Source organism: Mus pahari, chromosome 1, assembly GCF_900095145.1.
Source record: "Mus pahari chromosome 1, PAHARI_EIJ_v1.1, whole genome shotgun sequence".
In the NCBI taxonomy this organism is placed as follows: domain Eukaryota; kingdom Metazoa; phylum Chordata; class Mammalia; order Rodentia; family Muridae; genus Mus; species Mus pahari.
In genome coordinates this window covers 122589884-122616845 of record NC_034590.1, presented here as the reverse complement: position 1 = coordinate 122616845, position 26962 = coordinate 122589884, and the positions used below count along the sequence as shown (strand labels likewise).

Here is a 26962-nt window from a genome sequence, read left to right as displayed (position 1 = left end):
CTGCCTGCTTCCCCTTTCCACCCCTGTTTATGCCCCCTCCCTCCAAGACAGTAAGACACTGAGTCAGACACCTCTCCTGGCTGGCCAGCTGAGCCCAGAGGCTAAGGCAGCAGAAGGCCGTTATCCATGGACTCTCACGAAGTGCTGCTGGCTGCCACGTACCTGCTGGGAACGCTGGGTGAGTCTCTGCCGGTACTGCCAGGCAGAATACCTGGGCACACCGGGGTGCAGCAAGGAGATCTAAGTTCTTCCCAGGTCTGACTCTGGGCTCATGTGCAATATCAGGGAGGTTTGGGGTCACAGAGGCTAGGTCAACTCCCCATTCTCCGCGGGTCTCTGTGCGAGCATGGCCAACCCTGATCCGCTGTCTTTCTCAGCCTTGTGCTAGAAGTCAGTGTGCACTTAGTTCCCAACCCGTGAAGCCACCCTCTCCAAGGTGCCACCCAGAAATGCCTGGCCTTTCTTTGGTCACCTCCAGAGAGGCAGAAACCTGATATGGAGGATGCTCCAGGCAGAGTAGGCTGCACCAGAATGGTCCCTTTATAAGGATGCGGAAGAACAGATAGATGCCAGGCTCAAACAGTAGCCCTGTGTCCGTTCTAAAGGAGTCTCCAACTCATGAGCCTTGCTCCAAGCCTGAGACCCTGCTGGCGGGCCATCAGCGACATCAGGAAAGTAGGCGATTCTTGACTAGCCAGAGGTATGCTGTGGGAGCTATGCCTGGAGGCCCAAGGAGATCTTCCCGGCCACAGCATGTACACAGAGCAGAGCAGAGATGTAAACTGATGTGGCGGGGTAAGGGCTGCTGGATGCCAGGTGTGATGGAAAAGAAGAAGTGGCTTCCTACTTCACAGAGAAGGGTCGTGGGCTTCAGGTACCCACTCTACCTACAATAGCTAGGAGTGAGGGAGTGTGGGAATGTGTGAGTCTGGATGTAGACGGGTGCGTTTTGAATGGATGTATCTATGAGAACTGTGTGTGCACTCTCCTGGACACTATACGACCTCTTCTCTCATGTTACCATGGCTTAGATGGCCACGCACACACCCCTTGTGCACAGGACAGCAAGAGGCACGCCGTGCCTGCTTGACAAATCTTGGCTTGCTTCCTGGACCCTACCAGACATTGGTGTGGCCCCTTTGGTCCTGAGAATCTCAGAAGCCAAGCCTTTATCCCCTGCCCTAATCCAGGCCTTCTCTGCAGTCTCAGATCCACACAGAGAGAGACAGGACCCACCCATGCTCCCCACTGGGCATGAAGTGAGCTTCTGGCAGGACTGCAGGTACCCCTGTTCATGGAAGGCAGAGTCAGAAGAGATGGAAGCAAACCATCACCACAGTAGAGTTATCATTTGGAGGCCTGGGAGCACATGGCCCCTGTATGTTGCTAGAGGGTTATAGGTAGAAAGCAGTTCCTTGGTCATGGGTGGGTGGGGAATAGTTCGCACTTTTATTTTATTTTTATGGTCCTATGATTGAACCCAGGACCTCACACATGCTGGGCAAGCTATAGCTGAGCTACATCCTGCCAGTTTTTACTTTAAAAAAAAAAAAACAAACAAAACAAAACAGTGTTTTTAGATAGTTGTGTGTGTGCGTGCGTGTGCATGTGTACCAAGGCTTTATCCCCACCCCTCCCAACCAGCTCTCCCTGGCAGCCTCAAGTGTGCTATGCAGGAATGTCACTGGGTCAGGGGACAATTCACAAGAGTCAGTTCTCCTGCCCTGTGTGTCCAGGAGATGGAAACTGGCACATGAGTCTTGGCAGAGAATGCCTTTACCCACTTAGCCATCCTGCAGGGCCCCAGCTTTTTGAAGCATGGTCTCCATAAATGACCAGCTGGCCTGAACTTACTCCATAACCCAGGAGTGCCTTCAACTTGCAATCCTCCTGCCTCAGCCTCTCCGGTAGCTGCAATTACAGGCCTGTGCCACCAGGCCTGATTTTCATGAAATCCTTTTAAATCCTTTTTTTATTTTTTTCTGTTAGCTTCTGAATAGTACAGAAAATATGTGGCGCCATCTTCCCATTTTACAGAGAGTGAAAACTGAGGCACAGGAGTGGCAAGCCCATGGTGGAACAGATAGTAAGAAGCATGGAGAGCCTGGCCCACATTTCTGCCCTCATACAGCCCCTCCACCTCCGTAGGAGTAATAGGTCCCCAAAGTCATTCTCACATGTCAGAGCACAGCCACAGGAGAGGCCTCCATCAGCAGAGACACAAACATCAAGGCACAGGGCTGTGGACACTCTAAGACCCGAGGAATGAAGATCTTTACAACCTGGCTGGGGTTCCCACATTGTCCCCTCTTACAATTTTTCTGAGCCTCAATCATTGAAGTGGGTTGGGGATGTGGCTCAGACACCACAGTAACTCCAAAAACCAATTTGAGTTCCACTCTGCCACTTTTGGCTAGGTGACTCTGGGCTGGTTTGGTAATCCTCCGTCTCCTTCACTGTAAGTAGAAAATAATAACAGCACCCTATGGGTGTTAATGGCAAGCAAACGAATTGACTCTCGGTAGGCCTCGCCTATATGTGGTGGGGATAGTGCTCAGTGGACACTAGGGTCATCTGGAAGCTATGCTAGGCAGCATGGTCGGGAGGGATCTTACCAAGCGCTCACCACACCACAGATCTTCTCCCCGTTTCTTCTGCACAGGCTGTTCATCCACCCATTCGCTTATTCACTCTTCACTCATTCACTCATTCATTCATCTACAAACTTGTTTTGAGCATGTGCTACTCAGCTCTTTACAGCAGCAGGAGCATTGAGAGCCAAGGCAGACATTTTGGCCCATGGGCCTGCGTGGCTCACAGAGGCCTGACAGAGGGAGATGGAAGTCAGCGCCTGAATCCTCACATGTCTGGGAGCCTGAGCACGTCACAGGGCCCCTGCTCGGCATACGGACCTGGATGTGCAGGCGCAGGACCATGTGAAGGGACCGCCATTCCCTCTGTCACCCTGAGCCCCAAGTGCTAAGAAGAGCCAGCTAGTGAAAGGAGGGGGGAGGCACTTGGGTAGAGGAGGCCACAGGGTAAAAGCCATAAGGACAAGACAGGCTGGGTGTGTGCTAGCTGAGAGCAGGCTGTGAGCTGCTGAAAAGCCATAAGGACACGACAGGCTGGGTGTGTGCTAGCTGAGAGCAGGCTGTGAGCTGCTGAAAAGCCATAAGGACAAGACAGGCTGGGTATGTGCTAGCTGAGAGCAGGCCGTGAGCTGCTGTCCCAGGATACACAGCTGAGGTTGTCTTTGGCTCTAAGCACAAAGGAAAAGAACCCTGACTGACCCACAAATCCTGGAAGCCATAGGTACTAGCTCTATGATCATTCAGCTTGGTGGATCATCATGGCTCCACCAAGGAGTCAGATGGTCTCCCTACAGTGACCAGGTCAAGAATCGGGGAGAGCTGACAGAGCTAAGAGCATCAATTCTTTGTGTGTGTATATGTATATGCATGTATGTGTGTGCAGTTAGTGTGCGGCGCAGGGTGGGAGTACCGAATTTGGTTTCTTCCTAGTCACCCAGAATAATAAGAACTCCTCTGACCCTTGATTTTCTCATCTATAAAATGGGCTGGGCATGACGGTAATCCCAGAACTAGGTAGTCTGAGATAGGAAAACCACAAGCCCCAGGCTAGCCTGTATTGCACAATAAATAACTGGTCTCAAAAAAAATCAACCAAACAAAACAGACTATCAGAAGCCAAGAGCTGTGCTTCAAAGGATAACGGTGGTAGTTTCTGTGGATTCATCCAGGCAACAAGCACTGACTGAGGACCTACTGTGTGCTGGAGATACACAGAGAACAAAGAGACAAGGTCTCTGCCCTGGTGAACCTGACCCAGCAATCAGGGAAGGGAAATAGACAAGAGATAAATACAGTGAGTCTGTGGGTGCTAGAAGGTAACTCGTGGGTTGGCGATCAATAAGAGAGGGCTAGGTGGGAGTGGGGGCGCCATGCTGTTTCTATACAGGATGGGTCTTACACAAAAGAGAAAATGTTTATAGCTAGGTGTGGGAAGTGAGCTGCATCTGCCACTGAGTGCCTGGGGGATCCAGCACAGGGACCTTTGGCTCAGCAGCTCCAAAGGAGGGGGAGAGAGGGAGCCCATTGAGCCTCCTGGACGACTGCAGCTGCCCTCCTATGAATGGGGAAAATGGTACAGTGCAGAAGGCTTTCCTTTGGCCTCTCCAGGACTGAGTCCACAACCAGATAGCTAGCCAGACATGCTCTGGGATCCAGATGTTTTCCAAATGTGGATGCTTCATTTTAAAGAGCTGTATGCTCCTCACACTCTCATCTCAGGGATTGGGGGGCAGCACTGGGTTGCAGAACAGAACACATACCCACTTCCACAATGACACCTGGGGGACCCCATGTGCCCTGTCAGACGGTGGGTGTGAGGCACGATGTTGCTTACCTCCAGCTACATCTGTCACCATGACCAAGTCATTATCCCCTCTGAACTTGGGTCTTCCCACCTGAAGGAAGAGGCAAACACAGCCAGCTTCTATAGGCCTGTGACGGTGAGAACAGGCCGCAGCACCGAGCTTTGCAATGTGTGAAGAAGGTCTGTGCACCTGTAATCGCAACACCTGAGAGATGAAGGTAAGAGAACCAACGTGTTTCAAGGTCATCCCTCTGACATGGTGCCTTCTAGGCTAACCTGGGCTACATTAAACCCTGTCACAAGAAAGGCAGAAAGGACGGACAGATGGATGGACAGAAAGAAGGAATGGAGGGAATTAGGAAGAAAAGGGGGGAAAAAGTTGGGGTTTCTGGAACCTTCCAAGTCAGCCAATGGAGAGGAGATGAAGGAAGAAAACCTTGGATCCTTCCCGAAGCTGGCAGCCTCCAGTGTAAAGTGATGGCTGCAGTTTGAGGAGCTCCATCAACTGTCAGGGCACCATGGTTTCTGGAGTAACCCTGATCTCTAAGAAATCATTACGTAAAATGAATGGGGGGGGGTCTTTATGGAGCAAGATCTTCATCTGAGGTGTTAGGCAAGAAATGGGCCTTTATGAGAGAGGCTTACAAGTAGGGGGGCTTACCACTAGCAACTATAGTTGTTGCCAAGATCTCAGCCCCTGCCTCAGACCCCAGGTGCCTACCAGATATTAAATTGGCCTTACCTAGCATGTCCAGGCTGCAAATGACAGGCAGAGCCTCTGAGCAGGTCGGAGGCAGAAAACTGAGTTTGGCTTTGCTGCCAGCTGCCCTGAGTCAGGTTCTGTCCTGCAGAGCACCTAGGCCTGTGAACAGCGGCAGCCTGGCTACTGGTAAAGGGATCCACAGCATTGGAACATTTTCAACCATTCCAAAAACCCATAAAAATACTTAATATTCCTGGCAAACAGGTCTGGTGCAAAATGGCAACTTGAAGTCATGGGAGGCTATGTATAATCGTGCTGCATCCCATGCAGGGTGGGAATGTGTGTGTTTCATGTGCCTAAAGCCTGGCAGGGCTCACCGGGAGCCTTGGCTCTGGCAAATGTAGACTGCTGGCTGAGGCCCTGCTGATGGCGACACAGCCCACAGCCAGAGTCCCTGATTTCCAAAACCATCCTAACTTTCATTAGAATTTATTTTAAAAGCAAAATAAAGGAAGTCTCAAAATAATTGGATTCCTATCAGTGTGCAGATAAGACACTGGAGCTATGGGCAGTGGCTTCGTTTGCTGAGATCTTTGTCTGGACTTGCTCAGTCCAAACCATGACTTTTGGGAGCTTGGAGGATGCTGTAGGGAAGGAAAAGGCCCTAGAATTCTTAGATGCTGTCCCAGCAGCTTGGAGGAGAGGAGGAAATGGTGTAATGCTTCCATACCCCATGGTCCTGCAGCCTCCAGGGTTTCCAAGCAGAGTCCTGGCTTGGGATTGGCTACAGGAGTTTCAGAAAGTACTGGGCATGGGTGAAGTGTGGCTCCACAGGAGGTCGGAGAGATGCCGAGCACAGCCTGCAGGGACCAGGGCTAAGAGGGAGTTCCTGGGTACCCTACCTGTGAGAAGAGGCAAAATGAACGAAGGTGGGTGTGGACAAAGAAAGCCTGAGAGTATCCTCAGACAAGCCAAGAGGCAGATGCCACCAGTCTTCCTCTGTCAGACACTAGGCGTTAGGAACACGGCGCAGGAACTGATGTCGCACATAGCACAGCAGACAGCTTGGCCCAGTGGGAAGCTTGGCCGCTGGTTGTATGGGCAACATACTCGCATCTCTGTTTCTTCCATCAAAGAGCAGTATCAAGACAAATCTAGAGATTTAAACTAAGAATTCTCACAAGAGTGAAGAATAAAAATGCGGATGACAGTAGTGATGGTGGTGGTGGTCGCGGTGGTGGCAGCAGAGATGAGGGCGGTAATAATGGTGGGCAAGCATGGTGGCGAGAGCGAGAGAGAGAGAGAGAGAGAGAGAGAGAGAGAGAGAGAGAGAGAGAGAGAGAGAAATGTTTATACCTAGGTGTGGGAAGTGAGCTGAATCTGCCACTGAGTGCCTGGGGGATCCAGCACAGGGGCCTACGGCTCAGCAGCTCCAAAGGAGGGGGGAGAGAGGGAGCCCACAGAGCCTCCTGGACGACTGAAGCTGCCCTCCTATGAACGAGGCAGTGACAGAGGTGATGTGAAAAAAATGACCATGGTGATGGTGGACGTGGTGACTGAGGATACTAGCAACAGGGATGACGGTGGTGTGATGACTGTGGTGCTGAGGATGGTGGTGATGGTGACGGTGATGATGGTGCTGAGGATAATGGCAGCAGTGATGATGGTCATGCTGACACAGATGGAGGTAGTAGTAGTGAGAATAATGGTGATAGCATCAATGGTGATGATAGTGGTAGTTACGGCGGTGATGGTTATAGTGACGGTGATGGAGAGAAAGGAAATACGGTTCATCTGAGGACCAAACAGGATGAGCCACACCCTGGAATGCACAGCCATCTATCTCAACAGATCACCTTCCTTTTTAAATTTATTATTATTGGTGTTTGTGTGTGTGTGTGCATGTGTGTGTGTGCATGTGTGTGTGTGTGTGTGAAAGAATTCAGAAGACAACATTTGGGAATCAATTCTCTCCTTCCACCATATGGAGGCAACATCTCTCGTTTCTGCTGCTGCGCTGTAAACTCCAGGCAAGCTGGACCCTGAGCTTCTGAGCGGTTCTCTGCTGCTCTTGCAGTGGGCATGCTGGCATTACAGATGAGCACATGGCATCTGACTTGATAGTGTAGGTTCTGGGTGGAATTCAAGTCGTCAGGCTTGCATGGTGAACACTTTTATCTTACTTTCCCTTTTAGAATGGCAGTTTGTGTTCATTGTTCAATCTTTCCTAAGAAAGGCCCAATTCTTTCCTGAGCAGGCCCAATTCTATTCTGTGTGGTATCTACACATGGGGCTTGGGATCATCAAACCCAGTCCCTTCTTCCTTCCTTCCTTTCTTGTCTGTCTGTCTTTTTTTTTTTTTTCAAGACAGGGTTTCTCTGTGTAGCCCTGGCTGTCCTGAAACTCACTCTGTAGACCAGGCTGGCCTTGAACTCAGAAATCCACCTGCCTCTGCCTCCCAAGTTCTGGGATTAAAGGCGTGCGCCACCACTGCCCAGCACTGTCTGTCTTTTTAACATGATATATAGTACATGATGACCTTGACTCCTGATTCTTCTGCCTCCACTTCCCCAGAACTAGGATTGTAAGAATGTGCCAACTCATCCAACTTATGTGGTACTGGGGACAGAACTTGGGGTCTTGTGGATGTGAAGCAAGCATTCTGCCAACTGAGCTACATTCCTAAGCCCTGACATTGCTTCCACGTGCATGGCACACCATAGCATGTATGTGTGGGATCAGAGAACAACTCCTTCCACCATATGGGACCCCAGGATTGAAGTCAGGTCACTAGCCTTGGCAGCAAGTACCTGTCCTTAATGAATTCTCTCAAGATCCCCCACACCCCCACTTTACTTTTCAGACAGTACTTCTCGCCAGCCTGGAGCTCGCCTTGTAGGCCAAGCTAGCTGGCTAGGGTCCCCAGGAATCTGCCTATCTCTCCCTACCGGAATTAGGATTAGGGTTACAGCACACGCACAATGTCTGATATTTACACATGAGCTGTGGGGCAGAACGAACATCCTCATGCTTGCAAGACAAACTCGTTCCTGACTGAGCCAGCCCCTCATTGGCACTGCCCCTCCAAACAGCTCACACCCTCCCAGTGCCAGCGTGGTGTACTGTCCTTTATTCTGCTCCATTTCCCTCTTAACAAGAGGAATGCTTGCATTGCTATACAGGGACAGACAGTGTGAGGAGTCCCTGTGGGCAATGAAGCTTTTGTGTATCTTGATTGCGATGGAGGTCATGCATGTGGTATGTGTTAACATTCACAGAATCGTGCACTAAAGAAAAATCAATTCCAATTGTGTATCCATTGAGAAAATAAATTTTAAAGAGAGAGTGAATTGACAGCTGCAGCCTACTAAATTGATTCCATAACCATGTTGGGTTCTAAGCTACAGCATGAAAATCCCTGCTGTGGAATCTCCTTGACAGACAGTGGGGTGGGGAGACAGTCAGCCAGGGAAAGGGGAAGAGGAGATTCACATTCTGATCTACTTCTACATTTTCCACAGCCACTTTCTGCCTTGGACAGTCTGGAAGGGGTGGCCCAGGTAAGAAAGAACATGAGAAAAGAAATGGCTTCGTAGGCTACATGAGGATTTGTCTGTTAAAAACCTGCCTCCTCCGTCAATGTGAACCCTGCCTCTTGCAAACACACATCAGCCATGCCAGTACATGTATAGGTGGCACCCTTCATAATCACTACACGAATGCTAGCTAGCATGCCCCCCACCCTTTTCTGTGGGCAGGAAATGTGCCCACCCACAAATGCACCTCACAAAGCCTTGTTTCCTCTCTGGTCCTCCGTCATGGACACTTGTAGATAGGCGGTGAGAAAGGTTGTGTCAGATTGCAAAGAGCAGAGTGTCTACACCTCAGTCTTAGAAGCCACCATTTCTCAAGCGGTCGGGCCACCCAGCATTTCCTACTGGACACTAACAGTATACACTGGCTTAGTGAAGGCTCTGAGATGTCCTCAGTACAGAGGCCTGTTGATTTAGTTCTCCATGCTAGGGGGCCTTTTGCATGCTGGACAAGTGCTCTGCTATTGAGCTACATTCCCAGACCTACACATCATTTAAGTTGACAGTCTCCACATTCATTGTACCACAGTCCCATCTCCACTTTAACCTGGATAACACTGTGCTGAATTTATCTGAAGAGAGATGAGAGCCTTGTAAAATCACCACACAGCTTCAGGGGTGTTAATAGGCTCCAGGTCAGACCGTGGGCTCCTAGATGACGTCCCAGCCTCAGGTTCTAGTAAGTCACTTGCTGTCTGAGCCTCTCTTGCCCACCTATGGAAGAGAAGAAAATATCTTTCTTTGGAGGACTCCATGAGGTACTTACCAAGCCAGGAGCACATGAACTATCTACAGTGATTAGATGTAGGACCAGTCCTCTCTGTCCAGCTAGCTGGTGACCTTGGTCAGCCACAGCCCCGCTCTCTGTGCTCCACACATCCCCAAGAGCAGGAAGGAAAGGAAAAGCAGCCTGGCCAGTGGCTCTAAGCCAAAGACAAATCCAAGGAGCCTTTCCATTTTTAAATGTGTTACTTGAGTGAGCAATAAACCTGCTCAGCTCAAAGTTTCCGATGACAAGATCAGCTGCTGAATTCGCTTCGGTCTCTGCTCCTCACCTGTCCTTCCTGCCTCTCACCCAATACCCCAGGTAATGACTGTTACATATCCTCCCAGAATCTCTTTGCATACACACACACACACACACACACACACACTGAGTGAGAGAGAGAGAGAGAGAGAGAGAGAGAGAGAGAGAGAGAGAGAGAGAGAACGAGAGAGAACGAGATAGAGAGAGATGAACTGATGGACAGCCAGAGTCAGAGAGACAGAGACACAAAGACACAGAGATACACAGAGAAACAGAGAGGCAGAGAACACACTATCTGTGACTTCAAACAAGTGAACAACAAAAATGAGGCAGGATCAAAAATGAGATGGCTCAGTGTGTAGAATGCTTGCCTTGCAAGCAAGAGGACATGAGTGTAGTTCCAGAACTCGAAAAGAAAACCCAGACACCATGGGGGCAAAGGCAGGCAGGCCCCTGGTACTCACTAGCCAGCTTCAGACCACTGGAAAACACTGTCTCAAAAATGTAGACAGTAGGCCGGGTGTGGTGGCGCACGCCTTTAATCCCAGCACCCGGGAGGCAGAGGCAGGTGGATTTCTGAGTTCGAGGCCAGCCTGGTCTACAGAGTGAGTTCCAGGACACCCAGGGCTACATAGAGAAACCCTGTCTTGAAAAACAAACAAACAAACAAAAAATGTAGACAGTGCCTGAGGAACAACATGCACACACACACACACACACACACACACACACGCGCGCACACACGCACACACACCACATAAACAAATAGTCAGGTTTGGACTCATACAACTGCCTTTCTTGTCGATGTTCCCCCAATGGTACAGAATCACAATCATTTACCCAGTTTTGCGCTGTGTTAGAATTCTAAATACTCTAGAGATGACAGCATACAGAGGATGTATGCAGGTCAGGTGCAGACACTTTGCCATCTTGTTTGCTGATGCAGTGTTGGGATTGGAACTCAGGGCCTTGAGTATGTCAAACGCACGCTCTACTGATGAGCTGCATACATCTCCAGCCCCTTCCCACTTGGGAACAGGGGGGTGGTTAGCTTGCTTGCTTGCTAGCTTGCTTGCTTGCTTGCTTGCTTGCTTGCTTGCTTGCTTGCTTGCTTGACAGCTATGTGGTCCACACTGGCCTCAAACTCACCAAGAGTTTCACCTGGGTGCTGAGATGGCAGGCATGTGCCACCTCGCCTGGCCTTAGACCACTTGCATTCGGAACTTAAGCATCTGTGGATTCTAGCTACACAAGAGGTGCTAGAAGTATTTTCTATGGGTCCCGAGGGGCGTCTCTACATATAATACAGTCTTTCCCCCATCACCGAGCTTCATAAACTCACAAGACCAGGAGCCTGCCTATAACCTAGGAATTTCTCTTTAAAGTGTTTACTCAAGAGAAATGGAAATAGGAGCCTACATGCCAGCCTCCACATGTAAATTTATAATCATTTTGATACATGGCCAGCAAACCCCCAAAACAACCCACATGATGATGCATAGAAAAGAAATGGAGAAAATTCACACAATGAAATATTATTCCACAGGAAATTTTAAAAAAAGACACAAACTACTGATCTACCAAGGAACACACATAAACCACAAATATACATAGAGGGCAAGAGGCCACAGCAAACGGTGCTCTGTGATTCAATTCAATCATGTGACCCTGTACAAGAGCAGGGACTAGTCCTTCCCTGAGGCTGGAGCCAGGGACATGAAGTGGCCATTGAGGAGCGAGCACGCTGTATGTAGATGACAGACAGGCTCTGTATTGAGATCATACACTAGCCATGTGCTTGTGCGTGTTCATCAGCTTCCACAGAACCCTTAAAATGAGTGTATCTTACTGTATGAGAGGCATGCCTCCGTACGGTAAAAACAATTTTCAATGTTTCATTTCATTGAGACAGGGTCTTCTATAACCCAGGCTGTCCTCAAGCTCAATTTATTGCTGAGGATGACCTTAAACTCCTAGTTCTCCTTCCTCCACTGCCAAGTCCTGGGACTGCAGACATGAATACCACACCCAGCTAATGCAGGTGATTTAAGACAAAGAGGCCCTAAGAGAAAGAGCCAGGGAGAAGGCTCAGTTCAGTAAAGAGCTGGTGCACGAGGACCCAAGTTCAATCCTCAGAGCCCACATTAGGTGCACACCTTTAATCCCAGCACTCAAGAGGCAGAGACAGGCGGATCTCCATGAGTTCAAGGCCAGTCTGATCTACAGAGTGAGTTTCTGGACAGTGAGGACTACACAGAGAGACCCTGTCTTGAAAAACAAAAACAAAACAAAACAAAAAGGCAGGACCCAATGGTATACTTGTAATCCTATGCTGGGTAGGAATAAATGGGCAGAGCTTCCTGCCAAGCAGACCTAACTGAATTGGTATGTCCAAGTCCTAGTGAGAGACCATGTCTAAAAAAAGAAGATGGACATCTACACTCAAAACTGACCTCTGACACATATGTACACACATGGACACACATCTGCATGCAAACACGGAGACACCAGATAGATATCAGGCCTCGGGCCTATTGAGACAGAACTTCCAAGGATTTGGGAAGGGGGGTGTTGGACAGAAGGTGCAGGACATCTTGTCCACAGCCCCATAGTTCCCTCTAACTCAGAAACCTGAGCATACACAGCATAGGGCCAACACAGCAACCTGCTGGAGGTCCTAGGAAGCCTCAACCATGCCCTAAAGGGGGAGGGAGGGAAAGTCAGGAGGGGAAGTGAGAGCTGAGCTCTTCCTCCATCACCTGATACCTTCCACCACCTCTTTTGATGCTCAGGTGTCCAGGTGATGCTAAGTGGCTCCAACTCCAAGTGTCAGGGTCAAGTGAAGATCCAGATGGAAAACAAGTGGAAAACGGTGTGCAGTTCCAGTTGGAACCTGATCCAGGACCATTCGATAAATGCCCAGCATGCCTCTGCAGTGTGCCAGCAGCTGGGATGTGGTGACCCCTTGGCCCTTGGTCCTTTCCCTTTATTGAACAGATCCCAGAACCAGGTCTTCTGCCACGGATCTCCATGGTCTTTCTCCAACTGCAACAACACAAGTTCACAAGACCAGTGCCCTCCGCTGAGCCTGATCTGCCTAGGTGGGTGATAATGTGTGACGCCCTGGGCTGAGACCTGGGAGGGTAAGTGGGTAGAAAGGGGCTTCACAGTGACAGAGCCCTGACCACAGACAGGGAAGAGAACTGGCTGGCAGGAATAAGCCAAAGGCTTATTTCAATCTTGGCTCCATCCATCTGCCAAGATTGAAAAGCAAGACCTGGCTCTGCCAAATGCCAACTTCGCTGTTCTTTAAGCCTCCATTTTTCTGTCTGTGATGTATGGGACTGCCACCTCTTAGGGAAGTGAGAAGCAGAATGGGGATGGGGGTCAAGTCAGCTTACTGACAAAGGGCATTAAGGTCATGAGCCCTATGTCTTCACACTGCCACCAGCTCCCCTCCTCCTTCCCTCTGCTCTCCACTTCCCACACTTGTCTGTGTGTTTCACTGCAGAGCCCCAGAGAACGACACCTCCACCCACAACCACCCCACCCACCACCATGCCGGAGCCCACAGGTAAGAGGATGCTTGGGCCTCGTGGGAAAGGGAGAGGATGGACTGGTGCAGACAATAAAGCCCAAGGACCAGGAATGACAGAGCCACTGCGCTCTTGAACTCTCAGGATCTGCGGTTTTCTGTGCAGATGAGGCCCGTCAGCATTCCTTAACCAAGGGAGGACTCATGAGATCTCAGCCCTCCTTGAGAAAATATAAACAGTTAATGGTTGTGGGGGCTGAGAGACGTTTTGTTCCATGCTATAGTCATTGGTAGGGTGCCCATGTTCCTGTAAATAGCCCAAATTAGATTCATTGAGTCAATAAAAACTAAGAGGCCCAGTTACATCTGAATTTCAGTGAAAAGGTTCAGGTATGTCCTATGCAATGTCTGGGACCCTCACCTCCCGAGCAATCATCTGTTGGGGTTCAGCAACAAGGCATTCTGGAAGGTATCCACACTCCGGCATGCCTTTCCCTCCCCAGCTCCTCCCAGATTGCAGCTGGTGCCAGGACACGAGGGCCTGAGGTGCACAGGTGTGGTGGAATTCTACAATGGCAGCTGGGGTGGCACCATCTTCTACAAGGCCAAGGACAGGCCACTCGGCCTGGGGAACCTCATCTGTAAGTCTCTACGGTGTGGATCTTTCTTGACACATCTGTCCGGGACAGAGCCAGCAGGAACACCAGCTCCTGCAGAGCTGAGGGACCCCAGGCCCTTGCCAATTCACTGGGAGGCCCAGAATGGGAGCTGTGTCTCACTACAGCAGTGCTTCCAGAAAACAAAGGCCAAGGAAGGCGGCCAGGCGCTCACCGTCATCTGCTCTGGTAAGCTAGACGCTGACCACGCTTCATCAGGCTATCTGCTGCCTTTGAGTAAGGACATGGGATCCCTTGATCTGACATTCAAGCTTTATGAGAAGCCTGATGGAGATGAAAGAGGAGTGTAGGCCTGAGCCCATGGCCTCTAAACGCTAGAACAAGTTAGATTAGGTGGTGACTCAGGCAACAGAGCAACTCCTGCTTAGCCCCAAGGAGCTAGCATCTGAAGAAACGCAGTCAGCTGGGATCCCAGCAGAAAGACACTAAAGGGAAAGTGAGGCCTGGGCAAAGGCTGAGGGCACCTGGAGGGGTGACCTTTGCCAATGAGGAGTTTCTGAATCTTCAGAAAGGAGGCTAAGGGGGCAGTAAGATTTGAGAGATCCCTAAGCCCTGGCTCAGAGCAAAGCTCTAGAGGCAGCCCCTAAAAGGCTGCTCTGCCTGGGTTGTGAGCTACAAGAGACCAGCAGTGCTGGTGCAGTTGAAATGGAGAGAGAGGGAAAGCTAAACGCATGGGACTGTATGAGGTCTCAGACTGGAAGAAACCACAGTTCAAGGCAAGGCAGAATAACCACCACTGGGACCGAGTGGGTCCAAGTCCCTGGAGGTGCCCCTGATGCATTCCAGGTTCTGTTGCCAACACACTACTGGGTGCTGGGCATCCTTCAGTTTTCATCCCCACCTTGGGGGTGGGAACTATTGTTACCCTCTTCTTTAATGGGGAAGCCTGGGCTCAAAGACGCTCCACTTCCTCCCAGTATCACAGAGCACTGGGTGAGATCTGCCATCAAGCAGTGTTAATCCAGAGCCTATTTTCTAAAACTGGACTACTCAAGGTGTGGTCCAAGACAGGTAGTATTAGTGTCATCTGAAACAGTCTCACCCCTCCCCACACCCCTAACAAGAGCCACTCTCAGCAGGTCCCCAGGATTCCTACACAAATATAGGATGCATGGCTCAGAACTGTAAGGTCCACAAGCAGGGCAGCCTACTCCACTGGAGACCTGATATAAATTGGTCTTCCAGGCAGGAGCAGTCCCAAGGTTCCCTGGGCCAGATGAGAGGCTCTTGGTTGCCTCCAGCCCCACCCACTCCTCAAGCTCTCAGGCAGGCTACAACCTGCAAAGCCATGCCTGGGGTCTTGCTTTGAAGTTTCTTTGCTTTGAAGGTGGGTGTTGCCATGGAAACTAGCCAAAGCTGGTAAGCTCACTATTGACTTTCAACCAAGCATAGTAGCTTCTTCCTCAGATTCTCAAGCCCCACCCTGATTAGCAGACATGAATTCCTCTCTAGATACCTGGCCTCATGGCCAAAAGCCTATAATCCACAGGGTTAGGGGCTGGGGCGGCAGAATTCCTGGGTTCTGCCCCACCAGTGAAGCACACCAGCTCTTTCCAGTCCCCAGGCTTCAGTTTCCTCTTCTAAAAAGCCCTCCCTCATCCTAAGCAAGAGAGTGAGAAGGCATGGCATGGCCACCCTGCCAGCTCCTTTGCCACTGTTGTCTTGAGATAGCTGCCACCAGCCACCCAGAGGCCCCAGGGACAAGACAGAGCTTGGTCGGAGAAGTGCTAGAGAGGATGTGCCCTGCTCAACATTGCCAACTCCCCCCGCCCCAGGCCAGGCCTGGTGCCTCACCAGCACTTCCTTTCTGCAGATTTCCAGCCCAAGGTTCAGAGCCGCCTGGTCAGGGGCAGCAGTGTGTGTGAGGGCATCGCTGAGGTGCGCCAGAGATCTCAGTGGGAGGCCCTGTGTGACAGTTCTGCAGCCAGGGGTCGGGGACGGTGGGAAGAGCTATGTCGGGAGCAGCAGTGTGGTGAACTCATCTCCTTCCATGCCGTGGACGCTGACAGGACCTCCCCCGGGCTCCTCTGTACCCAGGAGAAGCTGTCTCAGTGTTACCATCTTCAGAAAAAAAACCACTGCAAGAGGGTATTCGTCACATGTGAGTTGACTGCAGCGGCGGAGGGCAGTGAAAGACTTTTCCTCTGGAACTTAGTGAACATATCTCTTAAGAGCAGATCTGAAGGCAGAAAAAGTTTCTGGGAAAAGGAGAATAAATGGGGTTCTGGGGGCAAAAATCAGCAATGATGAGTAGAGCCCGCAAGGCTCATTTGGGTCACTGTCAAGCTACTGATAGATGCCAGGACTCTCCCTTCCCTTCTATCTCCTGCTTTCCCAAGATGCAAGCTAGAAAATCAGGGAGGGGTGGGTGGAACATACTTACAATTTGAATGGTAACTGAATAATATCTAAGAGAAATGGGTACATGGATGGGTGACATGGATGGAGGTAGATGGGTGAATATATAGATGATTGTATAAATGGATGGATAAACAGTGGACACACAGATGGATGGATGGATGGATGGATGGATGGATGGATGTCTGCACAAACAGATGAATCGATGGGACAGTGGATGAATGGATAGATTAATGGTAGATACATAAGCAGATAGATGGGTAATAGATACATGACTGAAGGGAGGGAGGGAGGGAGGGAGGGAGGGATAGATGGATGAATAGGTGACAGATAGGTGGTTGAATTAATAGATGACTGGCTGGTTCTTGATATGTGGTCATGTATGGTCATCTTCCTGATGGTAGGTGATTGATCTAAGGCTGATTGATCTAAGTATGAAGACAGAAAGTTAACAGCTGATAACAAGAGTGGCAAATGGTAGCTGGATGGTCACTGAAGGTGACAAACTGTAGACAACTGAATAGACAGCAAAGACTCCTAGAGATGGCCAGAGAGTCAGGCAAATAGACAGCTCTGCTTTGAACACACTGGTGAGTTGGTAGGAAGTGCCAAGGTACTAGGGCAATTGGAGCAGTCGCTGCCCTCTGAGTTGCTCCCCAGGGCTGGGTCTGATTTAAGGCTCCCCCTATCCAGGCCAAGACCCAAACCCAGTGGGCCTGGCCCCAGGCACTGTGGCAAGCATCATCCTGACCCTTGTACTCGTGGTGGTGCTGCTGGTCATGTGTGGTCCTCTGGTCTACAAGAAGCTGGTGAAGAAATGTAGGTGCCAACCCCAAACCTTCCTCCCTCACCACCCACACCCACCCCCTGCTGCCCACTAGCCTTTTTCTGTCTAAAGTATTAGAAAGTCAGGACAGATTGTACCTTCTGATTTGCCCTAGTCTGGACTTAGCAAAAGTCAACTGCAGTTGATAAAAGCCATGGCCACATGACATCAGCACAGCCTCTGATGTCACAAGATGTGGCCCAAGACCAGCTCCACAGCTACCAATGACCACTGAGTGTGCTGCTGCCTCCATCAGAGCCTCAGTTTCCCTGTTTACTGAAAGCTGCATACCTTGAATAAGGCTTGCCTCCTGGCCTTGCAGACCTTAGAGAAATTACCCCAGGCAAGGAAGGAAGATAAAGAAGAACAGAGGCAGTAGTGGTGGGTCCCCAGTGCCCTCTGAGGTTATCCATTCTGGTTCTAAATAAACCCTTGGTCATTTTTATGGGGACCCAATGGCTTCAATCTCTTTCCCTAGTCAGTTAGGAAATGAGGCTGAAGGTCTGGAGTGGTAGACCCCATTAGTCCCGTCTCCAGGGCATCTGCCCTCCCCCAGACCCCACATCCCTTCACTACCATCTGGCCTCACAAGCTTCCTGTCTGTTGCCCAGTTCGTCAGAAGAAGCAGCGTCAGTGGATTGGCCCCACAGGAGTGAATCAGACCAGTAAGTGTTCCCAGGAGCGGGTGTCCCTCGGCCCCAGGACTCGATGTCCCTCGGCTCCAAGACTCAGGCCAACAAAGCAGAGTCAAGGTGTCTGCTGAGCCAGCAACCCAGCAGCTGCTAGTGGCCTCTGGTTTCCACCACATTTCACTAAGGTGTGACTGAGGTCAACGTATGTCCCCACACCAAAGAGTGAGGCTTCTTTTAGGAGTAAGTGGTTCTGTGTAATTGGCCTCTTGAGCCTCAGACACCGCTGTCTCTTGCCTTGTGGCTGATGTAAGCAGAGATTCCCCCCCCCCCCCCCCCTTTCTACCACAGGTCAAACAGTGCTAAACCACGCTACGCACAGTAATCGACTTCAGGCCATACCAGAGCCTTGTTAATGGCTCTTCTTCAAAGTAGGAAGGCATGACAAAGGACTGGCCAAGCTAGTTTTAGCACAGAACAGCTTCAGAGGGTGTTTTAGAATCCACTNAGGAGTAAGTGGTTCTGTGTAATTGGCCTCTTGAGCCTCAGACACCGCTGTCTCTTGCCTTGTGGCTGATGTAAGCAGAGATTCCCCCCCCCCCCAGCCCTTTCTTCCATTGGTCAAACAGTGCTAAGCAACGCTACGCACAGTTATCTACTTCAGGCCTTACCAGAGCCTTTTTAATGGCTCTTCTTCAAAGTAGGAAGGCATGACAAAGGACTGGCCAAGCTAGTTTTAGCACAGAACAGCTTCAGAGGGTGTTTTAGAATCCACTGACCCTGCCACCCTCCCCCTCCCTAGCCTTCACTCTCCTGGGCACATTCAGAGCTACCCTAATGGGTGGAAGCACGCACTTGATTTCTCTCCTCTTTCCATAGGCAGGCCCAAATCTTTCTAGGAGGTTCTCAGTTTTATTTGGTGTTATAGACTACAAAAGGTCCCGCCCTTGATGAGTAGGACCATCTCCCTAGCTCCAGCTACCTGCTAGGTAAAAGCCTGAGGGCTGAGGGGTACCTGGAGGCCTCCCTCCCGTGGCTAATCAGATCGCTGTGCAAGCCTGAGGCTGACTCTGGACCCTGAATCTCCCCGGAGAGAAAGGAAGGGGAAGTGTACCACCCCTCTCCCATGACCTAAGGGGAACAGGAAGCTAAGGGATGGGACCTTGCTTGGGAAGGACAGCACATTGATTCTAACAATGCCACCGGCCTCCTGTGTCTGCTCAGTGTCTTTCCATCGAAGCCACACAGCAACTGTACGGTCCCAGGTTGAGAACCCAACAGCCTCTCATGTGGACAATGAATACAGCCAGCCTCCCAGGAACTCTCACCTGTCTGCTTATCCAGGTGAGAGGCGGGGGCGGCAGGTGGGCCAGGTGGGCGGCAGGTGGGAGGGAGGGCGGCAGGTGGGAGGGAGGGCGTGCGGGGCGGGAGTGCTGACCTTGAAGTTTTGTGCTTTTTCCAAAGAGGGAAAGGGAGGCTTCAGGGGGTGGGGGATGCGACTGCCTGCTTGACAGCTGGTCCCAGCAGGGCGGTGGCAGGGATGCAGCCTTCACAGGTCTCTGCTGTCCCTTGGAGACCTTGAAACCCTCATCTAGAGAGAAGAATGCAGTTGGATGGATGCCATTAACCCCAGCCTTGCTGTGACCTAATGGGCCTGTTTGCCTGCGGGCCTTGAGGGGCTGGAAGATAAATGAGCCCCTCAGATCTCTCTGAGCCAGGACAGAGCCATTAAGTGGTCCACAGGAGCCTCCAATACTTGGCTCCTCACAGGCACTCACAATTAAGTCCCAGGGGGGCTGAAGCTCAGCATCATTAGTGAACACTTGGCCAGTCTGATCAAAACTGATACAGGGCTGTCGCCATCTCAGAAAACCTCTGTGATCTTGCTACCCACTCATCTCCTGGGGCTTTGTGCAGCCTCTGGGACTTCTTTAATAGGTAATCCTTTCTCTCCAGCTCTGGAAGGGGCCCTACACCGATCTTCCACACAACCTGACAACTCCTCTGACAGTGACTATGACCTGCAAGTGGCTCAGAGACTGTAAAAGGTGAGCCCATCCCTGCCTGGTGCTTGACACCCAGGACCTACCCCCAGCCCAGGGGAGCCAGCACCTCCACTGTCCACAATGGACAGAGGCCCCTAGAGTCTTCACATAACGGGGGGAGAGTGAACCAGTCTGCCATCCCAACACTTAGGAACAGTCATAAGTTTAAGGAGAATCTAGTCCACATAGCTAGTTCCAGGCCAGCCAGAGATACATAGCAAGCCTGTCTCAAAAGAAAAGAAAAATATATAGATAGAGATAGATATATACATACATACATACATACACACACACACACACACACACACACACACAAAACATCAACAACAATTTAGATGATGGAGCCACCTGAGCGAATGGTGGAAGAATCACTAATCTTAAAGCCATCCTGTAAAATTCCATCATGAAAAGCCACTGAAAATACTTGAGAGAGCTGAGGAGACAGCTGTTAGCAAAGCAGTGGCTTACAAGCAGGCGGCCTGAGTGTGAAACTCTAAACCCATATTTAAAACAAACAAATAAACAAACAAACAGCAAGCTAGGTACCATGGCATACAATTTATAATCCCAGCCATGGTATGGTGGGAGACAGAAACAGACCCTAGTGTTTGCTAGCTTAGCCTATGTGGCCAAGTTCCAGGCCAGTGGCAGATCCTGTCTCCAACAGAAAGTAGAAGAGGCTTCCAAAATAATACCTAAGGCTGTCTGTCCTCTAAGCTCCACATGCGAGTGCACACATATGTACTCCTCTCTCTCTGCACACATATGTACTTCTCTCTCTCTCTCTCTCTCTCTCTCTCTCTCTCTCTCTCTCTCTCTCTCTCTCACACACACACACACACACACACACACACATATACCCTTAAGGGTGTGATTTTTCATGAGAAATCAAAGCCTTCAGATCCACTATGCCTTGAGCAAGGAGAACTCCCTAGCACTGCCAAGCAGCTTCCCCAAACAGAGCCCAAAGCAAAAGCCCATGTCCAGCCTTGGGTTTCCCTCCACAGTGCCAGTGTCTACGCTTGCACATTTGTCCTTTGCACCTCACTTGAGGTCATCAACAAAGGCCAAGCGCATCCTCTCCGTCCTGAGGAAGCCTTTACCACTCTGAGTGCTGCCCACTTCCACTTCAGCCAGTACCTGGACAGAAGCCAAGGTCCTTTGGACAAGATCCCGGGCCCTGCGGCGGCAGGCCAGCTCCTATATCCCCTATGGCCACGACAGCCTGACTGCTCCCTGAAAGAGCCAACACTCAGCAGACAGAGCCTACAAGCAACCAATCCTTGCAAACAGAGACTCCAGTATCCAGAGGAGTCCCAATTCTCTGGGGAGCCGAGACCAGCGGGATTGGCTTTCTCCTTGGACTCTGACGCCATGAACAAATGATGAGGCCATACACCCAAGTGGGGTACTTACAAGTACTTATTTCTCAAGTGTATTTTTAATATATTCTTTGTAAATAATGGTTTTTTTTTTTCTACGTTTCAAGAACGTGAGCACTCCAGGCTGCTGTGCCCAGGGACCCACCCTCCAGACCTTCTAATGAGACCATAGTCCCAGCTGCTCACCTGAGCCAAGGAGAGGCCCATTTTCCCTGCCTTCCACATTTCTCATCCAAAGACACCTTCCCCTCCAGAGTGCGAGGCCTGCTGGCCAGCAAGGGCACTGGTACCCTGTGCCTACCAGAGCCCAGCATAAAGGGACATGCAGGCAATTCTCACCCAGCAGGCTCTTCTTACTCCTCACAACAGTCAGAAATCCCCAGCACAGACACTGTCAGCTAACCCTCAAGTCAGGAGTGGTAGAATGGAGATGGGTATGTTCCTAGAGTCTAAATAGTTCCCTTCAATTAAAAGTCTACTCCACCATTCAGATGTCCCTGACAATGGGCTAGAGGAAGACATCTACCCTGGAGTCCCTAAGGTGTCCTGACAATGGGCTAGGGGAAGACATCAACCCTGGGGTCCCTAAGGTGTCCCTGACAATGGGCTAGGGGAAGACATCTACCCTGGGGTCCCTAAGGTGTCCCTGACAATGGGCTAGGGGAAGACATCTACCCTGGGGTCCCTACCCCTACCCTACCCCTGCTCCCCAGTCTAATCCAGGGATAGGTTGTGCCTTGGCCATGAAGCCTTCAGGCACAGTTTTCAGTGGTCCACACACAGCAGCCAACTCTGGAAAAGCAAAAGTCACTCTCCCACATGGGGGGCGGGGGGAGGACAGGAAATCAGGGAGCTAGGCTCACCATCACTCTAGAAATCTGCCCAGTATTCTGCCCTTCCTACAACACCTTCTGCCCACCCAAGCCCCACTTTTTTAATTTCTAGTTATGTATATATGATGTGTCTTTGTGAATGGATGTGCAGGGTCAGACCCCTGAAGCTGGACTGTCACCTGATAAGGGTGCTGGGAATTGAACTATGGTCATCTGCAAGAGCAGTATTCACTCATAATTACAGAGTCATCTCTCCAGCCCTAGGTCCCCATCCTAATAGCCCAGGTCACATATCTGCTACTGATCACACTAGGAGCCCAGAAACAGGGTCTACCACATGCCTGCTCATACCTAAGGGGGTGAGGGGCCCCATGACAGGGAGCTAAGAGGTTGCTACTAGAAAGAAGCAGGATCCAAGGCAGCCACTGCCTCCCCCATAGTGTCTTTCTTGTAAAGCTCTTTATGTCTACCAGTGATTTCAAAGCTTCCATAGCCTGTTTAACAGAAAAAAAAAAAATAAACCACCAAAAAGCTTAGCAGAAAAGGAATCATTAGAAAACTGTTTGTGGGGCTGGAGAGATAGTTCAGTCAGCAAAAAGCTTGCACTGCAGTCATGAGGACCTGAGTTCAGATCCCTGGCACCCACATAAGAAAGTGGGCGTAGCAGCAGGCACCTAACATCCTAGCACCGGGGAAGGCAGAAACAGGCAGAGTCCTGGAGCTCCCGGGCCAGCTGGCCTACCTCAAGAGACACTACCTGTCTAGGCAGAGGAGGACTGAGGAAGGCCTACCTCAAGAGACCCTACCTGTCTAGGCAGAGGACTGAAGAAGACCTCCCTATAGAATACACATAAAACTCTCAAGCTATGTGGGCCTGGGAGATGTGTCCCAACAAGACCTGCCAGGTCACACAGCCCAGGAGGAACAATCTCATTCCTTTCAGCTCCTGTCACGTTCTAGGCTCTGATGCAGGAGCCGCACTGAGGGGCCAGCACTGCTCTTCTGATGGGAAGTTCACAGCACACATCTCAGCCACCAAGGCTGCCCTGTTGTGACCTGGGCTGCCTTGGGGTCTCCATTTTACCTCACTGGAACAGAGTAGGAACGGACCCTCCCACTCCTGGGTGCCCTACCTTCCTGCCCACTTTCCTGTCACTGGGCAACCTCTGAAGGCATGTGTATACAGTGTGCCTCCTCCTCAGAGGTCAGAGAAACTGAAAGCCTAAGAGGAAGCTTCCTTAGATCAATAGGCAGCAATCCCTGCCTCAGAGCTTCCAGCCCCATTCTGTACCCAGGGCCTGTCACTGTTGAAGTGCAGCAAGAAGCCTACATGATCTGGTAAGTATTTCGGAGGAGCTAGAAAGGACCTATGACATCGTACGCTGCCATGTTAGCAATGCAGCCGGGAGGAGGAAGCAAGGCAGAGGGAGTCTCATGCAGATCACGTGGCTCTCCAAGTCCTTTCTTAGAAAAGTTGGCCCTATGCCCCCCACCACCACTCTGGTATAACCCAAGGCAGGTGACTGAACTCTGCGGTAAGATCTGCAATTTATTCTGACTGATATCTCATGTACCCAGCCCTGGACTCCTGCCAGGCAACTCGAGTATAGCTGGGATTGAAGGGCAATGAACATCAAATTGAAGTTGGTGACTCTTGGCTGTATCCTCAAGCGGGACTTCTACGCACCACAGTGCATGGTGCAGGAACCCCACAGCCCTGGAACTCTGGATCAAAACCCAAGTCCTGTTTCCATGTGTAACCTGGTCACTGCTCCACTTAAACAGGCCGGCCTCCTGTTTAAACCTGGGGCTGGGAGGGCTAGGTGGCTGTGGAGAGGCCAGTAGGAGACATATGCCATGATCCTGGCGACCCTTAGCACCTCTGGGCATCTGTCACAGGCAACCTATCTCTACCACCTTGCCAGGAAGCAAGGGCAGAGCTGCCTAGAGGAAACTGCCAGGAACCTGGTCTCCCACATCCTCCTAGGCTCTCAATAACCACTCTGCAACAGTGCTTATAGGAATGCTGTGGCGAGCGCAGCCAAGCCCACAGCAGGCCACTTGGTACCAGAGACAGACAGACAGACAGACACCCATACACACACATTCTCATTCATATTGTCTGTATCTGTCTCTCTGTCTGTCTCTGTCGCTTTCTCTCTCTCTCCTCTCTCTCTCTTCCTCCCCTCCCCTCCCCTCCCCTCCTCTCTTCTCCTCTCCTCTTCTCTCCCCTCCTCTCCTGGTTTAGAAAAATGGATAGACTGCAACCATGCTCACCAGGTGACAGGGAACACTTACCTCCCAACCTTGACTGAGGCACTGGTGCCCCCTGGTGGAACTGAGTAGCTATGCATGTAGCCTGGAACAAAGCAAGCATTGTAGGCTCCAAGAAACAGCCAAGGAAAACCACAGAAAAGAAAGTGGGAAGAGCCAAACCCTAGGAAGACGTGGAGTGGGAGTGGGAGTGGGGGAATCAAGAGGTGGCCACCGATGGAAGGTGCTCTACAGACTAAGGCTGCAGAAGTCACCACCCCACAGGTAGGTACATCTGCTCTCAAACTCATCAGGAACACCACAGACCACGGAACTCATCAACATTTATTATGGCAATTGCACAAACAAATGGGCAGTCATCATCCAGTTCAGCAGCAATCTACCACAGACTCCATTAGTGATTCCACGTTATAAATAACTTAGGAGAAGCAAGCAGAGTTGGTAATGCACCGGTGGCCTGTGGGCGGAGTGGCACCAGAAGATGGGGTTCCTCCTTGACCCCCAGCACCTTGGCCCACCAGAGGCTGGGTACCCAGGCAGGGGATGCTTCAAGGCACATACAATTTCCTAACCCGTAGCAGCTCCAGGGTCTGCCCTGAGACCTGGTTCACATCTGGACCAGCCACACAGATGCATCATCTGCTGCAACCCCTTTAGAATAGTGTAGTCACTTTTAGTACTAAACAGGCTTTAGCCCCATCCAGTGCAGGGGCTGCACTCACAGTCCCTACCCTTTACATTCTGAGAATGAGAGTGTAGAGAAACCGACCCCAATGTAGTGATGATGTCTGGGAAGCACCATGGGGGTGTTCTGTAAGGGTATGTCTGGTGTCTGTTCTGTGGGGACACTGGGGAAAGGAAGGAGATAGACAAGATAAAGGGGGCTGCTAGCAAATAAGATTCAAGGCACTAAAGGAGTGGAGGGGTGGGTGAACCTCCGAGAAAGCCAGCCCGAAGTGGAGGGCCCCAGGAGTGAAAAGTGGCTGGGAGGTAACCCTGGTCCTCCACTCCAGCCAGGGGCTCCAGGTGACCTCTAGGACATCCAACCATACAACTTGAGGCCTGGGTTTCCCTTGGCATCCCCAGCTCTCTCACCATACCACTGCTGCTATGGTCCCTGCCAGCACGTAGGACACACTTGCCTGACATTGGCATGGCAGCTAAAATATGGCTTTCAGGACTCAAAGTCCATTTTTCCTAACTGTTCCTTCCTATGACCCAACCATGGTAAATAAGGTAGACCATCCTTTAGTGGACAGACAGAACTCTGTCATCACTTGGCATGTGATTCCACATCAAACATACCAAGCTCCAAGGGACAGCCTGGATGAGCAGGGTCACCCTGCATCAAGATTATTCTATATTGGTTCAGCTGTCAGGGATCAAGCGCAGGTAGCTATGCAAAGACATGAACACACCCGTTCATGCAGACACCAGAGAGCCCTGGGCTCCCAGCAGGCCACTCAGGATGTGCTGAGCAGTCCCTGGCAGAAGGAGCTCCCAGTAGGACTCATGCCGCACTGTTCAGGGCCTTTCAGGAGGCCTATGTGCTTCCAACTCGAGGCTCAAGGCTTCTGTGTGTCCCAGCGTTTCAGGGCGCATCACCACCACGTCCAGTGTTAACCTCAAATCTCAGCAAATGGAGGCCAAAGGCTGTGGTGCAGGTAGAAGGAAGAAGGTGGACACAGGCCAGGACTAATACCTAGGCCAGGCAGGCCCTGGAGGGTGGAAGCCATAAGGGGTTGTCCCCGGAGGGTACGGAGGTTGAGGGGGCACAGGAGGCTGGGGCTGTCCTGGGAAGCCCGGGAGCGGAGGCTGTGTTGGGTAAGGAGGTTTGTTTCCTGATGGGAGGTAGGGGGACTGTTGAGGATAACCAGGACTAGGAGTTCGGCCCCCCACTAAGGGGTATCCTGGACCAGAGGTGCTAGTTGGAACCGTAGGATAGCCAGGCTGGGGCGGGCCACTCCTCTGTGGAGACCAGGAGTAACCCACCATGGCCCTGGGTCCTGGATGAGGTGATGGGTAAGGACCCAGAGGCCCACCATAGGAGGAAGGCTGGGCCACCACAGGGAAGGGGGCTGGCTGCAGGGCTCCCTGGGCTGTCGGGCCCACAGGCAAGCCTGGGGATGGGCTGTAGGGCAAAGGGTAGGGAGTCACTACAGAGGGCTGTGGAGGCTGTTCTTCAGTCTCAGGGGGTGTTGCCTGGGGTACTGGGCGTGGGGGTGGTGGGCGCTTTGGAGGGACATCTCCAGCCAGCTCTGGCAAAGCTCGAGGCCGCCTCACCACGTCCTGGAGCTTCTCTACGCGGACTCGACGCAGGTGCAGCAGTGTCCTCATGGAAGAGAAGGACTCCAAGAACGTTTCCAAGGGCACCTCACCTTCTAGGAATTTCTCAGCCATGGCCTACAGGACACAAGAACTCTTGACAACAGAGGCCTTCCCCAGCCTTCCCTGGCCCATTCAGAGTGACTCCCTCACCAAAATGCCAGCTCCTTAACGGCAGGACCATGTCTTCCACGGTCACACTGCCCCCTACCCAGCACCGTGCCGGGTCCTTGGTGGTCGCACAAGTCTGTCCAGCAGCTGGACCTATGCTAGTGACTAGTGACCAGTATGCTGGCTGCTAGTGACTAGTATGCTAGTGACTAGTGACCAGTATGCTGGCTGCTAGTGACTAGTATGCTA

At 51.2% G+C, this 26962-nt stretch overlaps 2 protein-coding genes across 5 annotated transcripts in view; one reads left to right on the top strand and one right to left on the bottom strand.

Annotated features, from left to right (window-relative positions):
- Cd5 (CD5 molecule) lies at nucleotides 1-21251 on the top strand. The gene is made up of 11 exons (XM_021212775.1): nucleotides 1-178; nucleotides 8620-8658; nucleotides 12511-12819; nucleotides 13230-13292; nucleotides 13757-14098; nucleotides 15744-16031; nucleotides 16982-17107; nucleotides 17726-17779; nucleotides 18968-19087; nucleotides 19700-19791; nucleotides 20796-21251. Exons 1-10 carry the CDS (start codon nucleotides 127-129, stop codon nucleotides 19786-19788), a joined length of 1482 nt encoding a protein of 493 aa, XP_021068434.1. The 5' UTR covers nucleotides 1-126; the 3' UTR covers nucleotides 19789-19791; nucleotides 20796-21251.
- Nucleotides 21252-24579: 3328 nt separating this feature from the next.
- Nucleotides 24580-26962, bottom strand: part of Vps37c (VPS37C subunit of ESCRT-I) — a 27144-nt gene continuing 24761 nt past the window's right edge. For all 4 annotated transcript variants that reach the window (XM_021200478.2, XM_021200470.2, XM_021200487.2 and 1 more), the window contains exon 5: nucleotides 24580-26680. In XM_021200478.2, coding sequence (XP_021056137.1) covers nucleotides 25973-26680 — 708 coding nt within the window. In that variant the 3' untranslated portion in view covers nucleotides 24580-25972. The remainder of the gene's footprint in view (nucleotides 26681-26962) is intronic.

Excerpts from the sequence above, each read along its gene's own strand:
- Cd5 (XM_021212775.1), top strand. The coding sequence starts at position 127 with ATGGACTCTCACGAAGTGCTGCTGGCTGCCACGTACCTGCTGGGAACG. Across the intron at positions 12,820-13,229 it reads GCTGAGCCTGATCTGCCTAG|AGCCCCAGAGAACGACACCT; the intron begins GTGGGTGATAAT and ends GTTTCACTGCAG. Across the intron at positions 13,293-13,756 it reads CACCATGCCGGAGCCCACAG|CTCCTCCCAGATTGCAGCTG; the intron begins GTAAGAGGATGC and ends TTCCCTCCCCAG.